The 24,088-nt window shown below is 37.2% G+C and overlaps 1 protein-coding gene across 1 annotated transcript; it reads right to left on the bottom strand.

Moving 5' to 3' along the window:
* Positions 1–479: 479 nt before the first annotated feature.
* LOC141672867 (ATP-dependent RNA helicase DBP2-like) lies at positions 480–23,091 on the bottom strand. Its single transcript, XM_074479555.1, has 14 exons — positions 22,677–23,091; positions 20,879–20,971; positions 20,461–20,625; positions 20,252–20,347; positions 16,447–16,521; positions 15,966–16,127; positions 14,759–14,839; positions 14,323–14,421; positions 2,808–2,903; positions 2,402–2,533; positions 1,830–1,904; positions 1,494–1,583; positions 1,335–1,409; positions 480–1,154 (listed from the first exon to the last, which is right to left on the bottom strand). The coding sequence occupies exons 1-14, from the start codon at positions 22,905–22,907 to the stop codon at positions 978–980; spliced, it is 1,647 nt and encodes a 548-aa protein (XP_074335656.1). The 5' UTR covers positions 22,908–23,091; the 3' UTR covers positions 480–977.
* Between the last annotated feature and the right edge of the window lie 997 nt (positions 23,092–24,088).

Raw genomic sequence — 24,088 nt, 5'->3', positions numbered from 1 at the left:
TCTACGTGCTAGGGGAAGCAATACTGAACTCTCATCTGTTTTCTCCCCTTCTTTAGGGAAGGGAGAGAAAGCTAGGAAATTGGAAAGGGGCAGAAAAGCTGCACTGAACTCTCAGCTGTTTTCTCCCTTTTTTGGTAGGGAAGGGATAGAAAGCTCAGAAATTTTCCTTATTTAACCTCCAAAATTTAATTTTAAACTCTCATTTGGAAATACAAAAGATTAAGCAAAATTCACTTTTCACTCTTTTCTTCTCTGAATGTAAAACACAGAGCTCTCGAACCATGTTTTTCATCTTCAGCCAAGTTAATGTTTTCTTTAACCTGTTGCAAAAAGGAATTGCTTTCTGGTAGTCCAACTTTTTTTTCCTTATTCGTTCGTTCTTTCTTAAATTAATAGCAATAATGTCAGGATTCATGACAAATGGAGAAGATACCAATAGCAAAACAATCACTTTTTCCTAATTCTTAACCTAATAAAAATATAAAACATGTGAGTGTATTCAACAAAGATACCTCAATAAAAGTTGGACATCTTAAGCTTGAAATAATTTTACAAACTTTCGGCAACACTGAAAATTACTTCCTGTTTCAAGTGCCAAGTACAGTAACGGTATAAATGAACACCAATAATGACATCCAAGGTACAAAGTTATGCTACAGAAAATCTTGTAATTCAAGGTCCAAGAAAATCCAGAAGAAACACCTGAATAGTAAGTTTCATCTTTAATCAATTGCCCACCCCCCACCCCAATGAATGCAAACCTAAATACTCATGTTTTACTTTGCTTGATTACTGTTTATATAGAAAGGGGGGAGGGGGGACTTTCTCGGATCTAAAATTTTATATATGTTTAGAATTTGTTCAAGATCTATTGGGAAAAAAGACCTGGTACACATCTTACCGTTTTCAATCATGCTCAGGAGTAGGGAATTTGTAGTGGAACCATAACTGTAAAATCATAAAGTATCCACAGTTTTTTAATCATCCCAAGCATCATCAGCTGAACCCTCTTTTTTAACAATTGTAGGGGCAATCATGTACTTATATTTGTCCTCTACATTCACAGACATCGAACCCATCGATGGTTGCTTGGAAAGTGCAGTCCTTGCTTCTCTCTGGGCAGCTACTACTTCCCTTTCTTTCCTTCTAGCAACCTAAAAGTCAATGGCATTTTAAATTCTAGGGCTTTTGAATTTCAATAAAACAGGAGGCAGATGTATCAAATGACAAGTCAATTATAAGATAGAGATATACATACACAACTACTTAGGCAGATGTATCAAATGACAAGTCAATTATAAGATTCTTAGAAACAACAGAGAACAGGCAAATACCTTCCCAGTAGCAAAAGCCACAGCATTGCCGGACTGAACGTCAGATATTGCTTTTCTAATCTGTGCCACAAGGAACTGCAGCAATCAAGTGAATCAGGAAAAATGTAAAAGATTTAAATAAAACAGGGGGCCGACAAGAGGATACAATGAGGCAAGCACCATATCACGTTCAGTGTAAAATGAAGAAGCTCGTCCAGTTGATCCTGCACGTCCCGTCCTCCCAATTCGGTGTATATAATCCTCCATGGTCTGAGAGTGGGAAACCAGTCAGAACTGAAGCTTTTAAGTCTGTAAACTCAAAGTAGAGATGTATAAAAAAGAAAAACTAGCAAAGGAAAAGTTTATTCCCCGACAAGTCGTCCTAGAATTATTACGTTATGAAAGGACCTAGAACTTTGAGTAGCCTGCTATTGTAGATACTACTACCCCTGATGCATACATCCAGAACTGTTAGTGCTGTAATGATACTGTCACCAAAATGTCTGCAGAAAATACCTTTGGGAGATCCAAATTAACCACATGGGCAACCCCTGTGACATCCAAACCGCGAGATGCAACATCGGTTGCAACCTACAAAATAATGGTCAAAATCATCAACCAAAGAGAGTATATAACCATATTATTTTAATATTAACAAGGTCTATTTGGGAATAAAGCAATATCAGACAACCTAGAGGTTTTTCTACTAAGATTGCATATAAGCTTTATTTTGGCGTAAAAAGCACCGGACAGCCTAGAGATTATTCTGTTGAGAATGCATATTGTCAAGCCATACTTATGAACATGACCTTAGAAGTTGGATAATTGGTATGCATATTGTCAAGCCACATTTATGAACATGACTTTAGAATTTGGATTACTGGTATGCATATTGTACTTCTATGAAAAAAAACTAACTTTAACAATTTTTTACAAGAAAGACAAATTTGCAATAAGCAGCTTTCCATTCTAGTTTGACTTGCATGTTGCATCATCATCAGATTATACGGTCACTTAACAGTTAACAGGGATTCACAATTCATTCAGATTCAACTTTAAATACTAAATGATATAATAAATGTCCATACCAGGATTCTTGTTGGACCATGCCTAAAATCACAAAGGGCCGCCTCTCTTTCACTTTGAGTACGGCCACCATGAAGTGCAACTGCATGCAATCCTTGTGCTACCAAAGCTTCAGCAACTTCATCACACCTAGTCTACATTCAATTCCAGTTATAAGTACCAGAATGCAAGAAAGACAACTCTAAAGCAGAATACAACTAAGTACCAGAATGCCAGAAGACAACTCTAAAAACTAGAATTTCAAAATAATAGCTAGATGGCCGGATGTTGTGACCAACTTCAACTACAAGTATAGTAGCCAGATAATGATCCGAACATTCGGTAACATCCACCCGGTTTCTCAAATTAAATTGGTCAAAACAAGTAATCTTAAGAATGATATAAATAAATAGCATTTATCAGAAATACCTTTCTTTCTACAAACACAATGGTCAAAGGAAGGGAATGACCAGACCTTTCAACCTGAGTTGCCTCTTCAACCAGCAAAGATAGAAGCCTATCGATCTGCAAGAATTTAAAACTGCCACATCATTATCTAAATTGCATGGCAATGCACCATAATCTGGAACGATGAGAACTAGTTTTAACAGCGGTGTTATTCAAGGCATACGGCAGTGCAACACACAAGGTTCCCATGGAGCCTTCGCAACAAGGCTTGAGGCGAGGCAAGCGCTTTACAATGTAGGGTGCACAATGTCAAAAAATCAGATGCATATCATGCAAAAAAACACACATATTAAAAACAAAGAGTCACCAACCACTGAACAAGCATTTTTAAAAACAAGAGTTTGACAATTTTAGTATACACAATAAGTTAATCCCGCGTTGGAAGCAATTAGAATGATAGTGACAGGAAACAATATAGAGTTTGCAAAGTGAATAGAAGGAAAGAAGTGAGAATTAACTAATAAGTATATATATTAATATATATATATATATATATATATTTGAAACATAAGAAGCATAAACTAAAAAATAAGTTAGTTTTAAATATATTTTATTATTCAAATAATTAAATTGGTATTTATTTGTTTGATCAAATTAGGAAATCAATGTAATTAACTAACATTTATTTAATTATTTATCTATTTTATTAATTTATATTGTGCAGATCTGGGTTTTATCTCCGTTTGGGCCCAATATATAACACCCCTATTTGCGCCACATCCTCGCCTCTGTAGATGAGTCACGTGCCTCATGATAGACAAGGCAAGTTGACAACATTGGTTTTAAGTGTCAACAGTGATAAAGGTCAATATGTATATTTCACATGTCCTCGGTGGGTGTCAAAATATACTCTAACCGCAAGAGCTCAAAATTATATATTAGAATTATTCAACAAATTGCTAAATATCAGACACAATTTATCAAGGGAATACATCAAGTGTGCCAAATATATAGCACTATAGAACTAATTTTGTTATAGCTGATATGATTCAGCTTAATACATACTACTTGCATAGAATTCTTCCAGTTAATATTGAACAGAAGACAATTAATATAAAAAAAATTATGAACATTTTCAACATTTAAGCCTCAAGGATTATGGCTACATTCACTCCATGATTTGCAAGGCGGAAAAGCTAATCACAGAAGCCCCGTAAAATATGCAAGTCTGGGTAAGGCCTTGATTCTATTGTCCATCAAATGTCTTTGTTTGTAATATTAATAGGCAATGGTGTTAATTGTAAAGACTTCTGTTATGGATTGAAAACTAGGGTATATTAATTGCTGTATTTATTACTAAGGTTCGGGAGTTCAAGGTCTTTAATGGTTGCTCTCGTGTTTCGTAGCTTAACTCTGCATTTACGAGATGTCTACGTATCTCTGTGAATTAGAGAATCAAACCAAAAAACGTAGTTCTGATTGGTGGGGGTGAGACCCCTTATATAGGTGTTGGGAGTCCTTGAATTGGACTTGGGTTAGGAGACTTGGTGGCCAAGTCTCAGAATTACAATGGACTTTGGAGTCCTAGGAAGTAGTTAGGTCCCTTGGAGGCTAATCTACAAGGATTTATGTTCTCACTAGGACTCATCTTAACAGCTGATTTCTCCCTTATTAATTAATTACGAATTTAATTAATATTCAGGGTTTTGGGTCCTTTCTAATAGGGCTTCGTTATTGGACCGTATCAGGTCTAATTAATTTCAACAATAATTATATTCTAGGCTATTTTTAGGCCCATATCATTTGCCCCCAACTTCTGAGAAATCGTAAGAGATTTTGCAGGAGTTAAGTTCATTTGTTCCATTAATTCTGGGAATTTTCACTTAATTTTCAGGAATTTTCAAGTAATTTACAAGATTTTCCAGAAAATATTCATAATTTCTGGAATTTTTCAAGGTATTTCTATTTTTCCAGAAAATATTTTTAATTTTCCAGAAAATATTCATAATTTTCCTCCCTTTTTTTTAAAATACCCCTTTTTTCGACCAGGATCCTGGTCGAATAAGGCTTCAATATGCTCTGGTCGACAGTCACTTCGAGCAGGGGTCTTCGACTAGAATCCTGACCGAATTCGGTCAGGATTTCTTTCTTTGACCGAATTAAGCACTCTTCCGGCCCTGGTCGAAGCCCATTTCGAGCAGGATTTTTCGACTAGAATTCCTGGCCGAATTTCGGTCAGGATTTTTTTTTTATTATTAATTTTTTTTACCTTAATCTTGACCGAATTAAAGGCCCATTTGCCCTGGTCATGGGGTTTTTAGACTGGAATTCTTCGATCAGAAATCCTGATCGAATTTCGGTCAGGATTCTGAGCTGCAGCAATGTTTCTAACCGAATAACGGGCCTTAATTTCCTGATCGTGGAGTTATTCGATCAGGAACGTTCGACCAAAAACCTGTCCAGAATTCTGTTCGAAGTTTAATATCAACTTCCAACTTAATCGCTTTATTGCGGACTTGGACTTTACTGGACCTTCATTCTTTTAGGCCCTTTACCGGGCTTTCCAATTTTTTTTTATCTTGGGTTCATAGATTGGGTTGAGCCTTTGCTTTTAAATTCGGAACTTAAATTCGGAACATTGAACTTGGGCCCAGGACTTGGGCTTGATCTGATCCATATGTTAATCAATTGGGCCTGTAATATAGGCTTGTTATATTCTCAGGCCCAATAAGATTTGGGTTTTCACACATATTTACTATATATTTTCTGACATAGACCCTTAGCTTTTATACTCCCAGGCCCAATAACTTTTGGGCTCTTTAAATTTTTCTATCTAGCTTATTTTTGGAATCTTCCAGAATTTGGGCCCATAAAATGGGCTGGGCCTTTATTCTCAAACCCAAATTTATCATTTTATTTTCATATTTTTCTGGATTCTTCCAGTATTCCTTCGAATATATTTTTAAATCAAATTTTTATTTTTGAAAAATCCTCTATACTCTTCTAGATTTTTCTAATTTTTGGGCCCAAATGGGCTTTTGACATGCCCAATTGCTGGCTTGGGAGGCTATATAAGAGTGGAGGGGGAGTGATTTCACTCACACTTCTCATTTCACAATCCCTCACCTCTTAAACACTCCCCTCCTCTCCAACAATCCTCCTTTAGAAGTTTTCCGGCAATCCTCCAAGCTTTTCCGGCCTTCTTCCTATCATTTCAGGGTTTCAAGTTCTTTTTCTTTCTATCAATGGCAGACAAGAGTTCTGAGAGAGCGGCTAAGATCGCTTCTGCTTCAAAACGAGGTAATGATATCGAAATCCGCTTTTCTTATATGTCATTGCTAGACATGATTAACACTAGGGGGGATGAATACCCGTCCAATGCTCATCAAGATTCATTTGATTATTATAACACATGGCATACCATAGATTTTGATAAAATGAACACACTTTATAATGTTCGTCCCCCTCTTAGGCTAGTTCCTGTTAGTGGTGGTGATCGTACTTGCCACTGGAAGCCCAACACTCATTTCATTTATACAGACGCCCTTAATGCTGGGCTTAGGTTTCCTTTCCATGATTTCATTCTCCACTTACTAGCAGACTTACAAATTAATCCCTGTCAGCTTCCCCCAAATACTTGGAGAAACATTCTATGTTTCATGGTCTCGTGTCTTAGGGGAGGTTTTCCTTTGTCAGTAGCAATCTTTAGGAAAATCTTTCAGTGTTATAATAGCTCTCAAAGTATCTGTGGTTAGGTCTATATTAAACAAAGGCCCAAATGTAAACATATATTTAATAGTGCTTCCATTGTCGACAATAACCAACACTGTAGGAGCAGTTTTGTCGGGTTAAGGTGGGAGAATAGGGACTGGGGCACCCTCTTCAGATCTTCCTTTGGGAAGGTTAGCGATTGTAGCCTCAAATCCATTTACCTAACCCTCGAGGAGACTATTATCTATAATGAGCTCATTCGGGACGATGGTGTCACTCCCAGCTGGACTCTATTAGAGGAGTTTTCCCTTATCCAAGTGGGGTTCTCCTCAGTTTCTGCACAGGATATTTTTCTTCCCTTCCTGTTTTTACTTTCTTTCATGCATTATTGACACCACTTATTTTTGTTTATCTTTCATCTTTGCAGCTGCTAAGGAAATCAACGAGGATAACGTGTCTCTCGTTGAAGAAACTGCGAGGATAACTACAATCAGAAACTTCCTTTGTGTCGTGGCCATGTGGAAAGGCCCAAGTATATCCATTCCCCACATGGCAAAGGTGATGGGAGAGTTGATGGAAGTTAACATCTCGGGGGTTGTCGAACAACCGGTGCATGTTTCTGACAACAATCACACTTCTTCACATATTCTTTGGCATCGGTCATCATCTCTGGCCAATAAAAGCCTAAACGGGTTATCTTATAAGCCAGTGCTCTGCCCCCAGGTGTTGCCCACAGATACCTTCGTGTACCTCATCGGGCCTGAGACATCTTAAGTAAGAAACCACATAAGATCTTTTGTACAAAATCCCATCAATCAAGGAGTAACTCAGTCCTCGAACATCCAACTTTCGTGTTTCAGTCACATTATTTGGCAGCCAACCAGTTTGAATATGGGCCTTAATGGGATCTATCCATGACGTCCCCAGTCCTATAGGAGCTACAAGCTTAACATCAACGCACTGTGTTTTAAAACGCGGAAGTATACACTTCCTGAACTTTCATGAAACAAACTTTGACAATGCATCCGCCTTAGCATTTTCCTCCCTTGGGATGTGCTCAACATGGCATTCATCAAACTGAGTCATCACAGCCCTTACTAGGCGGACATACTTACCAATTGTATCATCCCTTGCCTCAAACACTCCCTTGACCTGGGATATGACCAACTTTGAGTCTCCACAGACTTTTAAGTTCTTGACCCTTAGTGTCCCTGCTAGGCCGATGCCAGCTATCAGAGCTTCATATTCTGCTTCATTGTTTGTAGTTGGGAAGTCTAGCTTCATAGCATATTCAATCACGAAAGTTGGATGTTCAAGCACTAAGATACTTCTTGATTGATGGGATTTTGTACAAAATATCTTATGTAATTCCTTACTTAAGATGTCTCAGGCCCGATGAGATACACGAAGGTAACTGTGGGCAACACCTGGGGGCAGAGCACTGGCTCATAAGAAAACCCGTTTAGACTTTTATTGGCCAGAGATGATGGCCGATGTCAAAGAATATGTGAAAAGTGTGATCGTTGTCAGAAACATGCACCGGTTGTTCGACAACCCCCCGAGATGTTAACTTCCATCAACTCTCCCATCACCTTTGCCATGTGGGGAATGGATATACTTGGGTCTTTTCTCATGGCCTCGACACAAAGGAAGTTCCTGATTGTAGCTATCCTCGCAGTTTCTTCAACGAGAGGCACATTATCATCGTTGATTTCCTTAGCAGCTGCAAAGATGAAAGAGAAACAAGAATAAGTGGTGTCAATAATGCATGAAAGAAAGTAAAAACAAGAAGGGAAGAAAAATACCCTGTGCAGAAACTGAGGAGAACCCCACTTGGATAAGGGAAAACTCCTCTAATAGAGTCCAGCTGGGAGTGGCATCATCGTCCCGAATGAGCTCATTATAGATAATAGTCTCCTCGGGGGTTAGGTGAATGGATTTGAGGCTACCATCGCTAACCTTCCCAAAGGAAGATCTGAAGAGGGTGCCCCAGTCCCCATTCTCCCACCTTAACCCGACAAAACTGCTCCTCCAGTGTTGGTTATTGTCGGGAATGGAAACACTATTAAATATATGTTTACATTTGGGCCTTTGTTTAATATATAGACCCAACCACAGATACTCTGAGAGCTATTATAACACTGAAAGATTTTCCTAAAGACTGCTACTCAAAAAGGAAAACCTCTCCTAAGACACGAGACCATGAAACATATAATGTTTCTCCAAGCATTTGGGGGAAGCTGACAGTGATTAATTTGTTAGTCTGCTAGTAAGTGGGGAATGAGATCATGGAAAGAAAACATAAGCCCAGCATTAAGGGCGTCTGTATAAATGAAAAGAGTGTCGGGCTTCCAGTGGCAAGTACGATCACCACCACTAACAGGAACTAGCCTAAGAGGGGGACGAACATTATAAAATGTGTTCATTTTATCAAAATCTATGTTATGCCATGTGTTACAATAATCAAATGATTTTAGATGAGCATTGGACGGGTATTCATCCCCCCTAGTGTTAATCATGTCTAGCAATGACATATAAGAAAAGCGGATTTCGATATCATTACCTCGTTTTGAAGCAGAAGCGATCTTAGCCGCTCTCTCAGAACTCTTGTCTGCCATTGATAGAAAGAAAAAGAACTTGAAACCCTGAAATGATAGGAAGAAGGCCGGAAAAGCTTGGAGGATTGTTGGAGAGGAGAGGAGTGTTTAATAGGTGAGAGGTTGTGAAATCTCAAGGGCTGACTTGTTAGCACTTCAATTTTATGAGCCTGGAAATATGGGCGCAACTTCCTTGAGGCCATTACCAAGGCTAAAGCAAACTTCTCAATAGTCGAATAATTCAACTCAGCCCCATGCAGAATTTTGCTAACATAATATACGGGTTTCTGGACTTTAAGTTCCTCCTTAACCAATACAGCGCTCAAGGCATTCTCTGAGACAGCCAAATATAGGTACAAAACCTCACTCAGAGCTGGTTTGGCCAACAGCGGGGCTTGAGTCATATACCTTTTTAATCCCTCAAACGCTTCCTGACTTTCCTTAGTCCATACTAAATCTTTCACTTTCTTCAAATCCTTGAAGAATGACAAGCATTTGTCCCCAGATTTGGAGATGAACCGCCCTAACGCAACAACCCTTCCAGTGAGCTTTTGAACATCTTTGATAGTCTTTGGGGGCTCCATGTCCAAAATTGCCTTTATTTTATCAGGATTGGCCTCGATCCCTCTCTTGGAGACCATCAGTCCCAAAAACTTTCCAGACCCCACTCCGAAAGCACACTTTGCAGGATTTAACATCATTTTGTGATATCTCAGGACCTCAAAAGCTTCCCTCAGATGGGTTATGTGGTCAGTCTTCACTAGACTCTTGACTAACATGTTATCGACATAAACTTTCATGGTCTTTCAAATAAGATCCTTGAAAATCTTATTTACCAACCTTTGATAGATGGCTCCTGCATTCTTGAGACCAAACGCCATGACAAGATAACAAAAAACACCAAAATCAGTAATGAATGATACCTTTGGGATGTCATCCTTGTGCATCCTGATCTGATTGTATCCACTGAATCCATCCATAAAGCTCAGCATCTCATGACCAGCAGTAGCATCTATCAACGTATCTATCCTTAGCAATGGGAAACAGTCCTTGGGGCATGCGTCATTCAGATCGGTGAAATCCACACACATCCTCCATTTTCCATTAGTCGTCTTTACCATCACAGGGTTTGCTAACCATTCAGGAAACTGTATCTCCTCAATGAAACCAGCTTTTAAGTGCTTCTCTACTTCTTGTTTAATAGCTTCTTGCCTCTCTGGAGCAAAACTTCTTTTCTTTTGCTTTACAGTCTTTCGATTTGGATCCACATTCAGCTTGTGAGTGATCAGTTCCGGGTCTATGCCTGACATATCAGCTGCCGACCATGCAAACACATCGCTATTTTCTTGCAAAAATTTCACCAACTTCCCTCTAAGGGATTCCTCTAGTGTTGCTCCAACGAAAGTCACTTTCTCAGGATCCTCGGGAGCCAAAGGAATCGGAACCAAGGCTTCTGCTGGCTTCCCTCTTTTCTCATCATTCTCACGGATATCCAGGTCTTCAATAGGCGGAAACCTGTCCCCCAACTCCATCTGCCCTAAGAGAGGCCACATAACAACTCCTTGCCATCTTTTGATCTCCTCTCTCTACTCCAATCCCATTCCGGGTGGGAAACTTCATCACTGAATGATAGGAAGAAGGGACTGCCTTGAAGGCATGTATCCATGTTCTTCCCATGATCGCGTTATAAGTTGAACTAGCCTTCACCACCACAAAGTCCAACATCTGTGTTGCTTGTCTTGGTTCCTGACCTATGGTCGTTGGCAACTTAATTATCCCTTCCACGGGGACTCCACTCCTGCGAATCCATATATCGGCATATCGGTCGGGGTTAATTGAGAATCATTGTAACCCATCCTTAGAAAGATATCATGGAGTAAGATGTTCACCGAGGCACCGTTATCTACAAGGACCCTCTTTACCAGGTTGTTCCCTATTATTGGTGTTATGACCAGCGGATCGTCATGAGGAAATTTCACACCCTCCAAGTCAGAATCATCAAATGCCATTGTCACTCCTGTTCTAGCCCTCTTCGGGGCTTCCCCAACAATATGCATAACTTCTCTAGTATATGCTTTCCTTGAGTTCTTGGATAACCCAGCAGCAGTTGGTCCTCCAAAGATTGTATTTATCACAGGCCCTCAGGGTCGCGGTCCACTAAAGATTGCATTTATCACCGGTCCCCTAGGCTGGGGATTTCGCCCCTGATCGTCTTGGTCTCTCCTACGATCATCAAAGTTCTTTCTCCCATTGTTATTCCTATCTCCTCCATCTCCAGTGTACTTGCTCAACCTTTCTTTTCGAATGAGGAACTCTATTTCATCTTTCAATTGTCTACAGTCATCGCTGTCATGGCCAGCATCCTTGTGAAATCTGCAATATTTACTCTTATCTAGCTTGGTAGGATCAGCCTTCAGGGGTTTAAGCCAACGAATGTCTCTATCTTTCTCAATTTCCATCAAGATCTAGCTTCTAGGAGCATTCAACTTAGCATATTCAGTGAACTTTTTCCCAGGTCCTCCCTTCTTTGGGGTCGAATCAGTGTTTTGCTCAGTTCTAGGATATTTGTCCTTAGCAATATACTCCAGATTGGTCTTTCGCTTCTTGCCACCAGCGGGCTCGATATTCACTACTGTCTTCCTCATACTCTCCTCCACTTTGATGTATTTCCCGGCCCTATCATGGAGCTGCAACATGCTTTCAGGGGGGCGCTTGACCAAGGACATCTTAAAGAACTCGTCCCTATTTCCCTGTTGCAGTGCTATCATAACTACCTTGTCATCAAGGTTCGGGACTTTTAAAGTTTCCTTTGTGAAACGATTCAGATAGTCTCTCAAAGATTCCTTCGCTTCCTGCACAATGCTCCCTGAACTTTTCTCATGCACTCTCCCGCTGATGAATTGCTTAATAAAAGCCTGACTTAGTTCTCTGAAGGACCCAATAGAATTCGAGGGCAAACGGCTATACCATCTTTGAGCCATTCCTGACGGTCTGAGGAAAGGCCCGACACTTAATAGCGTCGGTCACGGGCTGCAACAATAGTGCATTAGAGAATGTCCTGACATGATTAGCGGGATCTCCGGTGCCATCATAAGCTTTGATGGTGGGCATCTTGAACTTCCTTGAGATATGGGCGCTCATTATCTCTTCAGTTAATGGTGGAGTATGATCATCAGGATCTCCAAGGGGAAGAAGATTGCTTGGATCAGCCCTTGGGACAACAGTCCTTTTTTGTAGCTGACCATCCAGGTCTATGATTGGAGGAGGATTTCTCCCCCTTGGAGGTAGTGGGGGTCTGGGGGTCTGGTGCGCCTCCAAGTCGCGCTTCAGCCTTTGAATCTCAGCCTTGTAAGCCCTGATTCTCGCCTGCACTTCTTGGGGATTCGTCCCTCGGGTGCTCCTAGGACGCTGGTTACCATCAGGCATCGGCCCTTTACCAGCACGCCTCCTTCTTGAGGCCACATCATCATCCGAAGATTCGGAGTCTCTCTCAGTATAAGGACCAGAAAATTCTTGATCCTCGGGGATAGGAGCCAAACCACATATATATTGGGGAGTCTGCCCTTGTGCTTCACCCCTATTAGCATGTCCACTTCCTCCAACCTCGGGGTAAAGGGCCATCCCATAAGGGGGGTTAGTGGTCACAACAGTTGAATACTCATACCCAACGGGTCGAGAATTCACAGGTGTATGTAGCTGTTGAAGTTGGGAATTCGTCCCTTGAGGAGCCGGGGGAATCGTCCCTTGTGGCTGAGGTTCAGTTACCCCTACCTGGGCTCCTCCTTGGGTGGCGACATAGGTTGAATACGGAGGTATCTCCATCGTTGACGAAATTGTTTGGGTCATCCCCGCTGGTGTTCCTTCAGGGGCGTTGTTTCCTCTCCGTATTCCCGCCATGGTTGTTGTTGGTTTCCCATAGACGGCGCCAAATGTTATGGATTGAAAACTAGGGTATATTAATTGTTGTATTTATTACTAAGGTTCGGGAGCTCAAGGCCTTTAATGACTGCTCTCGTGTTTCGTAGCTGAACTCTGCCTTTACGAGATGCCTACATATCTCTGTGAATTAGAGAATCAAGCCAAAAAACGTAGTTTTAATTGGTGGGGGTGAGACCCCTTATATAGATGCTGGGAGTCCTTGAATTGGACTTGGGTTAGGAGATTTGGTGGGCAAGTCTCAGAATTATAATGGACTTTGGAGTCCTAGGAAGCAGGAAACTGATTCCTTATCCTCCTAGGTCCCTTGGAGGCTAATCTACAAGGATTTATGTCCTCACTAGGACTCATCTTAACAGCTGATTTCTCCCTTATTAATTAATTACGAATTTAATTAATATTCAGGGTTTTGGGCCCTTCTAATTGGGCTTCGTTATTGGACCGTATCAGTTCTAATTAATTTCAACATTAATTATATTCCTAGGCTATTTTTAGGCTCATATCAACTTCACTACAATTTTTCTCCCAACTAAGGGAAGTCTAGTCCTGAGGCGGAAGGAATTTTTTTAAATTTGCAGGCACTATTCATTTGTCGTATTAGTAGTATAGAAATCAACTAACTATAATATTTGTTTGACGGGACTTCCGGGTTTTAATTTCCCTTGAGTTTTGTATTAGAAATATAGCAACATATTGTTCAATTCATTTGCACCTTTTGGTTGTGGTTTTACTTTTACAAACCGAAATATATTTCTAGATTCCCTTAAAACTTGCACTGCCCAAAAGACCAAGATCAGTGGGCCTAGGCATGAGCAATCAGAGTCCACAATAAACCTTTAACTAGGGTAGAGACTGCAGTTATAGCCCAACCTTTTGCTTTGGTGAATTCTGTGGTCCCAGTTTGGTGCTTTTAACTTAAATCTAAATGACTTTTGAGTATAAATCTACAAAGAAATTTACGCACAACTAAACATGTAGAGAGATATATGCATTACATTCAACAGCAGTGATTTCATCAGCCAAGCAAGCATGCCATTCCATGGGACCTTCAGGCCCAAGTTAAATCCGACCCTCAAACACCAAACTCGGTCTGATTCTATTAGGAATGTTTTGAAGGCAGATTAACAAGTTAAGAATAAAGATATGCTAGGAGTAGAGGAGCGGTTAAAGATAACATATGTTGTCTGTTATGGAAGTCTTTTGCTCCTTTTTTGATGATGATACACCATATAAAACAAGAAGACTTTAAGTAAAGATAACTATAATATATGTTGGTTAGAATATAATAATACCTTCTCACTTTCAGGAACCTTCTCTAAAATCTGAGATACATTTGCTGTCGGGCTACTTACTTTTCCAACCTTTACTTGGACCGGATCTGTCAAGTATTCCTACATATATTAACAAAACATAGTTAGGCACTTCTCGGATCAAAAGTATATCAAGAGATTATTATTCAAAAGATTATATATGAGATGGATATATCAAATTACAAACTCAAATGACAAAGTCTTCGCTATAAAGCCTTCATTTTAAGTAGGTTTTCTTTCTGCTATAGCATGAATACATAATTCCAAAAGAAAACTTTTAAAAAATCGGTACAATTTAGATTCGTAAACTGAGAGCCCTATCAACAGTGTTATTGGGAAACTCTGAACTAAAGGTAATGATCTTGGTGCATGATTTGGAGGTAAAAATAATCAAATTCTATCAAGGTTTGAATTTGACCTGTGCAAGAGCTTCAATCTCCAATGGCATAGTTGCACTAAATAACAAAGTCTGGTGTTTGTTTGGAAGATTCTGCATCACCTAATAAAGAATGTCCCATTGTTAATATTAAGTAGCCATGTTCCAGTTACCTTCTTGTTCAACACAGGCATCTGAGAACGGGTACATGTAGACCATGTGAAACATAGAGGCATATGCAAAGAGGTGAATGTAGTGTTTCATGTGCCATTATTTGATTAACAGAGTGAGTAAATGCGGATATACAAGTAAACAATGGAACACTAATTTCTCCTTATAGTCAAAGCCGCTAAAACATTTTGCATGCACTTTCCTTGACTTCAATTTAAAAATTTTATTGTGTTATTTTTATTTTTGGTATGATTGCTTCACTGCACACGAACTTCCAGTCATGCCATCTTCACATCTTGTGTATTGTGACTTTTGTTGCCTCTCATATACATATGCATAGTACATTAGCTTCAAACTTTATATTGCCTATTTTTGTCACGTTTTAAAACTCTTTGTTTTTATACAAGCTGGGGAACTTATTGGAAGCAGCCTCTCACTCTTTAAGATCAGTGTCAGGTCGGCGTACATATCACCCACTACTGATCCTGCTTCTAAGTTGGATATACTGTGTATGCATGGCTCTGAATTGGTTTTAGATTCAGTGTCGGAATTTTGATGCAATGGAATACAAACAAACAAAACTGAGTCACATGCCTCTTAGGTCAAATACTATGATTTCAGCAACATCACATGTATGTGATAAAAATGAACAAGCAACTGCTACAGCGTTAACGATAGTACACACAGGCAACTCAACAATGTGAAGCTAATATAACGGCTGCCGTGGTACTATGAGCTCACATACTGAACATCTTTATAAGGTTGTTGTGCCCTTTAACATGACAATTGATGCACTACTGTGTCAGAGTTACTTGGTAACTTGACACACAAAAAAGTACAAGGGAACTCCACTGCATATTATTTACCAAAAAAATAAAAAATAAAAACTCCACGCAGATCAAACATAATCAATAAAAGCCGTCTAGTCACCCAACCAAGATTCAAATATGCAAGATGAAAAGAAAGTTACATTGAACACATAAAAGCTACTTGTTTAAAATATTGATTTTAGATGGCATCATTTTTTTAATTTAAATATTCATGAAGCATTTAGGCGGTTGCTAAGGTAGAGACTCACCTCTTTTATTTGTGGTTCAAAACCCATGTCAAGCATTCGATCAGCTTCGTCCAGAACAACATATGAAATTCTAGAAAGAGATGTGTTTCCTTGTTGTAAATGATCAATAAATCTTCCAGGAGTACCAACAACTATATTCACTCCAGCACGTAGCTCAGATCTCTGTTTTATTAATCAGCAATAACAAAAAGCATGATATACAGTATCAACTTGAAAATTCTTTAACTATATTATTAAGACTAAACTTTTTCTTAGGAACCCATTACAAAGGGTTTTATATCTAATTTTAACTAAAACTACCTTTACTTAGATACCGGTAGAGATTAAAGTTGTTTTATTAACAGCACGCTGAAATATATTCAGGTAACGAATAAGAGGAATGATTGGTCCAAAGGTGTATGTAGCAGGACAAAATCATAAGCCATAATAAACAGATACCACACTTCTTTAATAGACAAGCAATTGAACAAAGGCCAGTCACCTGCTCTGCTATGTTAGTTCCGCCTACAACAATTGCAGTTCTGAAGGATCTTAAAGATCTGCTGAAAGCCTTAACCTGTAAAAGTTGTTAAATGATAAGTTTATTTATCAATTTTTAATTTAAAGGACCAAACAAAAAAAAGTTGGGAAGAGCTACAGTTCAGTACTCCAAATTTGTTACCAACATTAAAGTCGGGATACACAATTTATGGAATCAAACAAGATTCCATGAGTACCCTAGTTCCAGGCACCTAAACTTAAAGCTTCAAGGTAACGAGTATAACTTTTTAATGCAGGACAGCCTAAGAGCATTGCCACCCAGTAACCGCCTCCAATCCGTTAATTTGTCACCAACTCCGTCATTTTTTTATAGAGTAGCTAACGAATTGATGGCGTTCAAAGTTATTGATGGATTAATAAAGAACAACTGCATAAACTCCACCAATCCGTCTAACAAATCGATGTTTTTTCATTTGTGCATATGCTCTAAGAGATCCCAAAGAAACTTGGTTGAACAAAAAATTTTATGCATCATTAGCCCCATAATTAGAAAATTCTGGATTATGCAAATTAGGAAATGTTAATGTTTTAGAGTTACATCTAATTAGGCAAGACAGTCTGCATTTTCTGATATACTGTGTTATTACAAGAAGGAAGACTAAGCCTCTTTATGTAGATAAACTTAGCTTCCAACTAAAGCCTGCTAAAGTAGTTACTTGGTGGCTACTCTTGCTAAAGGAACTATTATGTCACGATAATGACATCATCTTACTTATGTCATCTCCTAGCTATTATTTAACACTGTTCAATGTAAATGAGGAACAATCTTGTAACTGAGAAGATTTTTATGGAGATGTGTTTATTTGTCTTTTGTTCTCTGCTATAGACTTGTCTTTTGATATTTTTGCCTAAAACCTTGTACCTTGACCTTGTCCCCATCACTTGTCCAAATATGAATAATATTATTAACTGGTATTTGTTTACAGGAAATTTAATAGGTAGGTTGGTATGACCAATGACAACTTTGAGAGAATAATTCTAGTAGCTGATTTTGCGGCAAACCTAACCAAGAAAGCATATACATTGTAGAATATGTAGTGGTTCTTGATTTTAAATTGCCAAAGAAGTGAATATCGTGGCCGGGAATTGAAAGCTCGAGCATACCGGAGAGAATTTATACCTTTTGACTTTAAAACAGAAGATAAATTAGTAACCAGAGTCTTAAGGATTTTTACAAAGACCCTATTCATTGGTATATTCATAGAACCCACTTACTATAAGTAAAAGACAAGTTGAAAGAATGAAAGTAAATGTGCGAGAGTAGTACTAGGATCCCATCAGAACTCCGAAGTTAAGCGTGCTTGGAAGAGAGTAGTATCAGGATGGGTGACCCTGGGAAGTCCTCGTGTTGCACCCCTTTTTCGTTTCACGTTTTTTCTTCTTCTTAAAATATTTGTTCTCTTTACAACACAATTTGTTCGGTGATTAGTTCATGGTGTTGTCAAAAGCATTAAACGCACCGAAGCTCAAACCCTCCCTAGTGCCTAGACGCAAAGTGAAAAGTGAGATGCACATGTTTTTAAGCGAGGCACAAATTTTACGAAAAATTCAAAAATATTACTAGGTTTTATACATATAATTACTTAGGTTTATATCATAATTTATACTTCATAATATATAAAATCAACCTTCCGTAGCAAAAATGACATGATTTATAGCTCATAAAATATTAATTTTTGGGAAAAAACAATCCTAAATTTCAACATCAGGATTCATAATTTTAGGTTATTGCTAAATTCGAGTAGTTCCATACTTCCATATTACAATCATCCTCTTCATCTTGAAAATCTTAATCCGAGTCACCTTCAGGTGTTGAAGTGGTCCCTTCAAATTCGAACTATTGCTCTTCCTCTTCTTCGACCCCAACTAAATGATCTTTTTTCCGTGAACTCTTACCTGAACTTGACGAAACGACTGATTTTGACTTGGAGTTCAACATATTCTCTCCAGCACCAGAAGCTTTTGCAACTACTGCTATAACATCCCACATCAATAAGAATAAGAGTGTTTGAGACCTTTGACCTGTGGTGGGTTGTTGGATCCGGTACGTATTTGATTGTAGGCTTGGATCTTATAAATGGTATCAGAGCTCTGCCCGGCCAGAAGTGCAGAGACACTACCCGGGTTCCGTATGTGTGTTTGTGTGCTCGACGAGGACGTTGAGTTAATAAGAAGGGGTGTTTGTAACATCCCACATCAATAAGAATAAGAGTGTTTGAGACCTTTATAGATACAAGTCAACAACTAATGTATACCAAATTGCTACCTTTTTCGGACTGACCTGTGGTGGGTCGTTGGATCCGGTACGCATTCGATTGTGAGCTTGGATATTATAGCTGCCCATCTTAAATCTTCATTTGATTCACCATCTTCAATTAGGGTTTGTTTGCTTTTTAAAGCGGCTGCAATCTTTACTTGTGTTGGACTTTTAAAGTGTTATTTTTGTTTTGGGCTGCATTTTTTGGGCCTTAACTGATCCAATAACACAACTCTGTATTTTTTTGCTAAGCTTTAATGAAGTGCGCTTTTTAGTGCTTTTGCGCGCCTCGTGCTTTTCGCGACGCTTTAGGCGCTTTGACTGCGTTTCTGAATACACTGCATCAAGCGCGACGAAAGACAAGTACAAGACATGCATCCTTCTTAAATTACGGTTAGACAACGCAGAGGTCTCATATGGAAAAGATTTGATGTCTAAACTCTGAACGACAAAATGTTATAATTGTAGATGGTGAATTTACGCAGGCTAGACGACATAATTATATTTTATGCAACTCAATTTTCTCATCACAGTAAAAGATGAAGATTAAAAGAGGACACTAAGACAAAAATATGATTCATCGTCCAAGTTTTAGAACTGCAAAAAAGTGTCAGATCCTTTGACAGACATGGGGACACTTGACCAACTGAAAGATCACAAATGGGATGAACTAGCAATGTAAAAAAGAAAAAAACGGGAAGAGGGAGAAATGAGAAAAAAGAAAATGATATGAAGACCCAATTTTTCAAATTCATTTACAAAACCATGTATATTTAGGTCTTGTTAATTTTATGTGCAAAAGTCTTTCTAAAATACTTGTACATCAATAAATTATGTCATGCACAAAATTTAGACAGTGTCCTCAATTCAAAATTTTCTAATCCATAACAGAAATATGAGTTGGTCCGACACTCTGCACCCAAGTACAAGTAACTTAGTCACAACATATGTAAATATAGAGATAGCTAATTATTTGGTCCTGATAAATTGAGGGTCTTTGGGAGCCAACTTATAAGCCAGTTCCTGACTTACACTTATAATCACTTATTTTAAACTGTTTGTGTAATAAGTAATAGTGTCTAGTTTAGTTATAAGTAACTTATAAGTTTATTTTGAAAATTAGGAACATGTTTACTTATATCTACTTATTTTAGTTTTTTGAATTGACTGTATAAAAATATATAGAATACTATAAAAATATAACTTTAAGTAATTTTGTTATTATATTATTCACTTCATGATAAGTAATAAATTTATCCATATTGATAATAAATTATAAGTCGAAACTTACTTATTAACTATACGTCACTTATTACATATAACTTATAAGTCATAATTAATTTCTTCTAAGATTACTCAACCAGACTCTAAATTTGAAGAGTAAAAAATAAAGTTCACCTGGATAGGTTAGGCTTAGCTAAGTTATATTGATAGAATACAATATTCTACTTTAAGATTATACTTGCAACCTTGTCAATTTAAAAATTACCTCTTTCTCTATCTGTTGTGCAAGCTCTCTTGTAGGGGCCAGCACTAATGCCAAAGGCCCATCACCGCGTCGTACGGGAGGCTGAGCTAGGCAATGCTGCATATAAGAATAATAGAGAAAACGAAAATTTGTATCATTGCAAGTCATAATTATAACTTTCCTAATAACTAAAAAGAGCTTATGGCAGAAAAGATATGTCAAAGTCAGACCTCTATCATGGGAATTGTAAATGCAGCAGTTTTTCCACTACCCGTTTCTGCACAACCCAAAAGATCCCTTCCACTTAGTGCGATAGGCATTGCCTGAGCTTGTATAGAAGTAGGTGCAGTGTACTCATGATATGAAATGTCTTCCATTATGCGTGAGTCCAAGCACTAATAAATGAAAACATATTAGTTATAACCCAACCTTAACTGGTATGTCCTGCTCGAAAGTGGGAAGTAGGGTATGGGGGGATGGGGGATGTACGTAGACCTCAACGTTATTTCAAAAAGTAGAGAAATAGTAACCATGAAGACCTAAGCTATAAATATATAAATTAAGATAATTAAAATATTAAAGAGTGGTGGTACTAAAACAAGTTATGACAACCTAATTATGTTTGGCAGGCATAATTTTTTAACTTACCATATCCGTAAAAGATTCAATGGGTGCAGGTGCAGGTGAAGAATCAACAGGGATACTAACATCAACATTAAGTCGTAGCCGCACTTCTTCTATCTGTAGATAAATGACACATCGACATGATCATTAAGAATATAAATTTAGCCATAACGAATTCTTGCATTGTTCAATAATTATACAAGATTGTTCAAATATATATAACATCAAAGTAGAAGTGAGCCAGGTTGAGTTTCTGTCAACATGTTTTGATAAGACATATCTTAGAAAACTGAAGTACCAGGAGGAAAAATATTATGAAATATCGGATATGAATAATATGTGGTGTGATAACTGACAAAGGCTTAACAATTAACATAGAAATTTAAATACCTTAACTCCAACACATTTACAATTGACAACTATCTGGAACATATCTGACTGATAGTGCACCATCGTTGACGTGTCATTAAATTATCTCCTTTTAATTCATCTCTCTACTGCATACTGTATGTCTATACATATAATTGTAATTTAAAATTACCTTTTTCTGGAGAGGACATTTGCAACTAATTGGTCTGCACATATTCAACTTTTAATCCATATTAGAAGGAAATAATTCAATTTTCCTCGAATTAACTTCATTAATTTCATTATCATTGAATCAAATTCAATTATGGACAAGTGAAATTATTTACTCTTCTCGTTCTTCATTCCATTAATCCATTAAATTTTTTCCATTCAATTCATACACATTAAAATAGAGCTCAACCCTACAAGAATGCTTCCTCTCAGTTTCTACGCTTTTCTTCACAAAGCTTTTTGTACAAAAAATGCGCTCTCCCATTTTTTTCCACTCTTCCCTCCACTTCCTTTTTTTGACCTTTAATTTGGCCCACTGTTTTTCATCTCATTCCCTCATTTGTTGGATGGTCCATAATTATTACACAAACAGATTTGAGCAATGATTTAATGTGGTGCATGACTTTACGCTAGAAGATAACTAAAATTTATCTTCATCTTTTTTGTTAATTAAATAACTAAAATTTCTACAAACCTAAAATTAGTTTGATGAAAAAAATGTTGAATAAAACTTAGGCTATGTTTGTTTGGAGGTATTATAGTCTAAGGATTAAAATTTTTTAATTATAGTCTTGTAAGTCTATTTTCATACTAATAGTCCTCTAAAAAGTCAAATCCCGTGTTGGTTCTGTAATTAGTTGTAAATGTTTACAGAACCGAAGGACGGCTATGTATTTCCTTCAATCGAACTATTTTTGTCTAGAATTAAACTTACGGGGTACTTTCGTTCATGGTTGGGGTACTCTGGTTCATGGTTAACGGACATCGGAACCTTAATCCCATATTTTAGCGTTTGGATTAGTAATTTTATTGTTTAGACTGGAAGCCTCTTTCCCTCAAGCGGGTAAATTATGCCCTTCCCACCCTTGGGATATCATATCATCCTCATTCCCAACTACAATTGTAAAATTTGGTCTTAATCTCCTCATATAGTTAATATAGTAAACAATTATGGGATTACATAACTTACTCCTCTCAAACAAACAGAGTCTTATGGTTTGGCATGGGAAAATAAACATGCAGACTCCAATATACAAAACTGGAATGATAGTTCGCAATTGTAAGTATGAAGATATTTAAAATGGAATAATTTGCATTATAACTAATCATAAATTCAAAATAAATTGCTGTGGAAATTAAAGAGAAATGCTAAGTGAATAATATGAATAATAATGCAGTAGGAAAGAAAGATTAAGAAATAGAAAGAGAGCCGGACGGTGTGTTGAATGAAAATGAAGGGAACCTGGTGAGGTTTGAGAGCGATAACGCGTTGAGAGGGCTTCCATTGAGGAACGACCGAGTCAGGCGGCGGCAAGAGGTTGTAGGAGCTGCGGCGAGATGATGATGATGATGAATACAAATTATTGTTATTATTATTGTTGTTGTTTGAGTGTGAGTTTGTTGTATAGTGACTATTGCCGTTAATTTCTAGGGTTTTTGTTGAGCTTCTGAGGTGAGGAGGCACATATGACATTATTACTGAAATGCAATCAGGTGAGATATTAGACACGCGTGGCGGAGGAGGTGAAGAAGAACAAATGTACCACCAGTAAATTCAAGTGCTCAAGACTAACAAGATAGACGCCACACCTCACTACTACCTCTACTAGGGGTCTCCGGGGTATGCAGGGTATATCAATTATCAAACACATTACACATACCTCACCTCTCTTTTTTTCTCATCCCTTTTTCTATGTTTGGGATATTATCTAATTTATTTATCAGTGTAAAATTGATTTTTGTTAAAAAAAATCTAATAAAATTGATTTCACATAGAAAAATTTGCATATTTAAATTATTTATGAAAAAATAAATAAAAATAAATTTTAAAACATGTAAAATGGATATCTGTGAAATATTAATGATCAAAGTTTGATTATGAAATATAAATATATCTCACTCATTCAATTCAATATTTAACATGATTCAAAAATCAGTTTCATATATTTTATTACAAAGATTTATAATATACAAGTTATCTTTCGGTCCGATATTAATTTTATTACATTTTACTTAACACGCGGTATTTCAATTAAAAATCAATTGTAAAAAATTATTGTAATGTTAGCAACAAGAAAAGTAAATTTTATAATGATATCATAGAAATTATCTCTTTTATATTTATTTATATTTCTAATATAAAACTTAACGAACATTAATATGTTTTATTAGTATAAATTCATATTGAATATAAAATTTTGAATTCAAATATAAATCAGGGGTATTTTTATAAATACCCAAATTTAAAAGTTTTCCACAAAAATATCATAATTTTTTAAAATATTTGCAAATATAAGTTCTTCAGCTTTAGTTTGCAGCTCGAGTTTAGAAATATTTACAGAAATACAGTTTGTAAATTTGCAATAATATTTAAACGTAATATACAAACTAAAATAGTTGCACAGTTCAGTTAAATGCAACATAATACACAAAATCGTATTTTTGCTCATAAATACTTTCACAAATTGGTAAACTCAAGTTGTTAAAATCGTAAATAATATTACAATAAGTAGTATTTTTATTAATTGCCTATTAATACATAGTTATTATATAATTATTTGCCTGAAATCTCGATTTAGTTTTTTTTTAAAAGGATTTTTTTCATAATTATCCAAATATGAAATATTTTTTCATAAATATTATAAACCGTCTCAA

Source organism: Apium graveolens, chromosome 7, assembly GCF_009905375.1.
Source record: "Apium graveolens cultivar Ventura chromosome 7, ASM990537v1, whole genome shotgun sequence".
Taxonomy (NCBI): Eukaryota; Viridiplantae; Streptophyta; class Magnoliopsida; order Apiales; family Apiaceae; genus Apium; species Apium graveolens.
The sequence above is the reverse complement of the archived record's forward strand: the minus strand, read 5'-3'. Positions and strand labels throughout refer to the sequence as shown.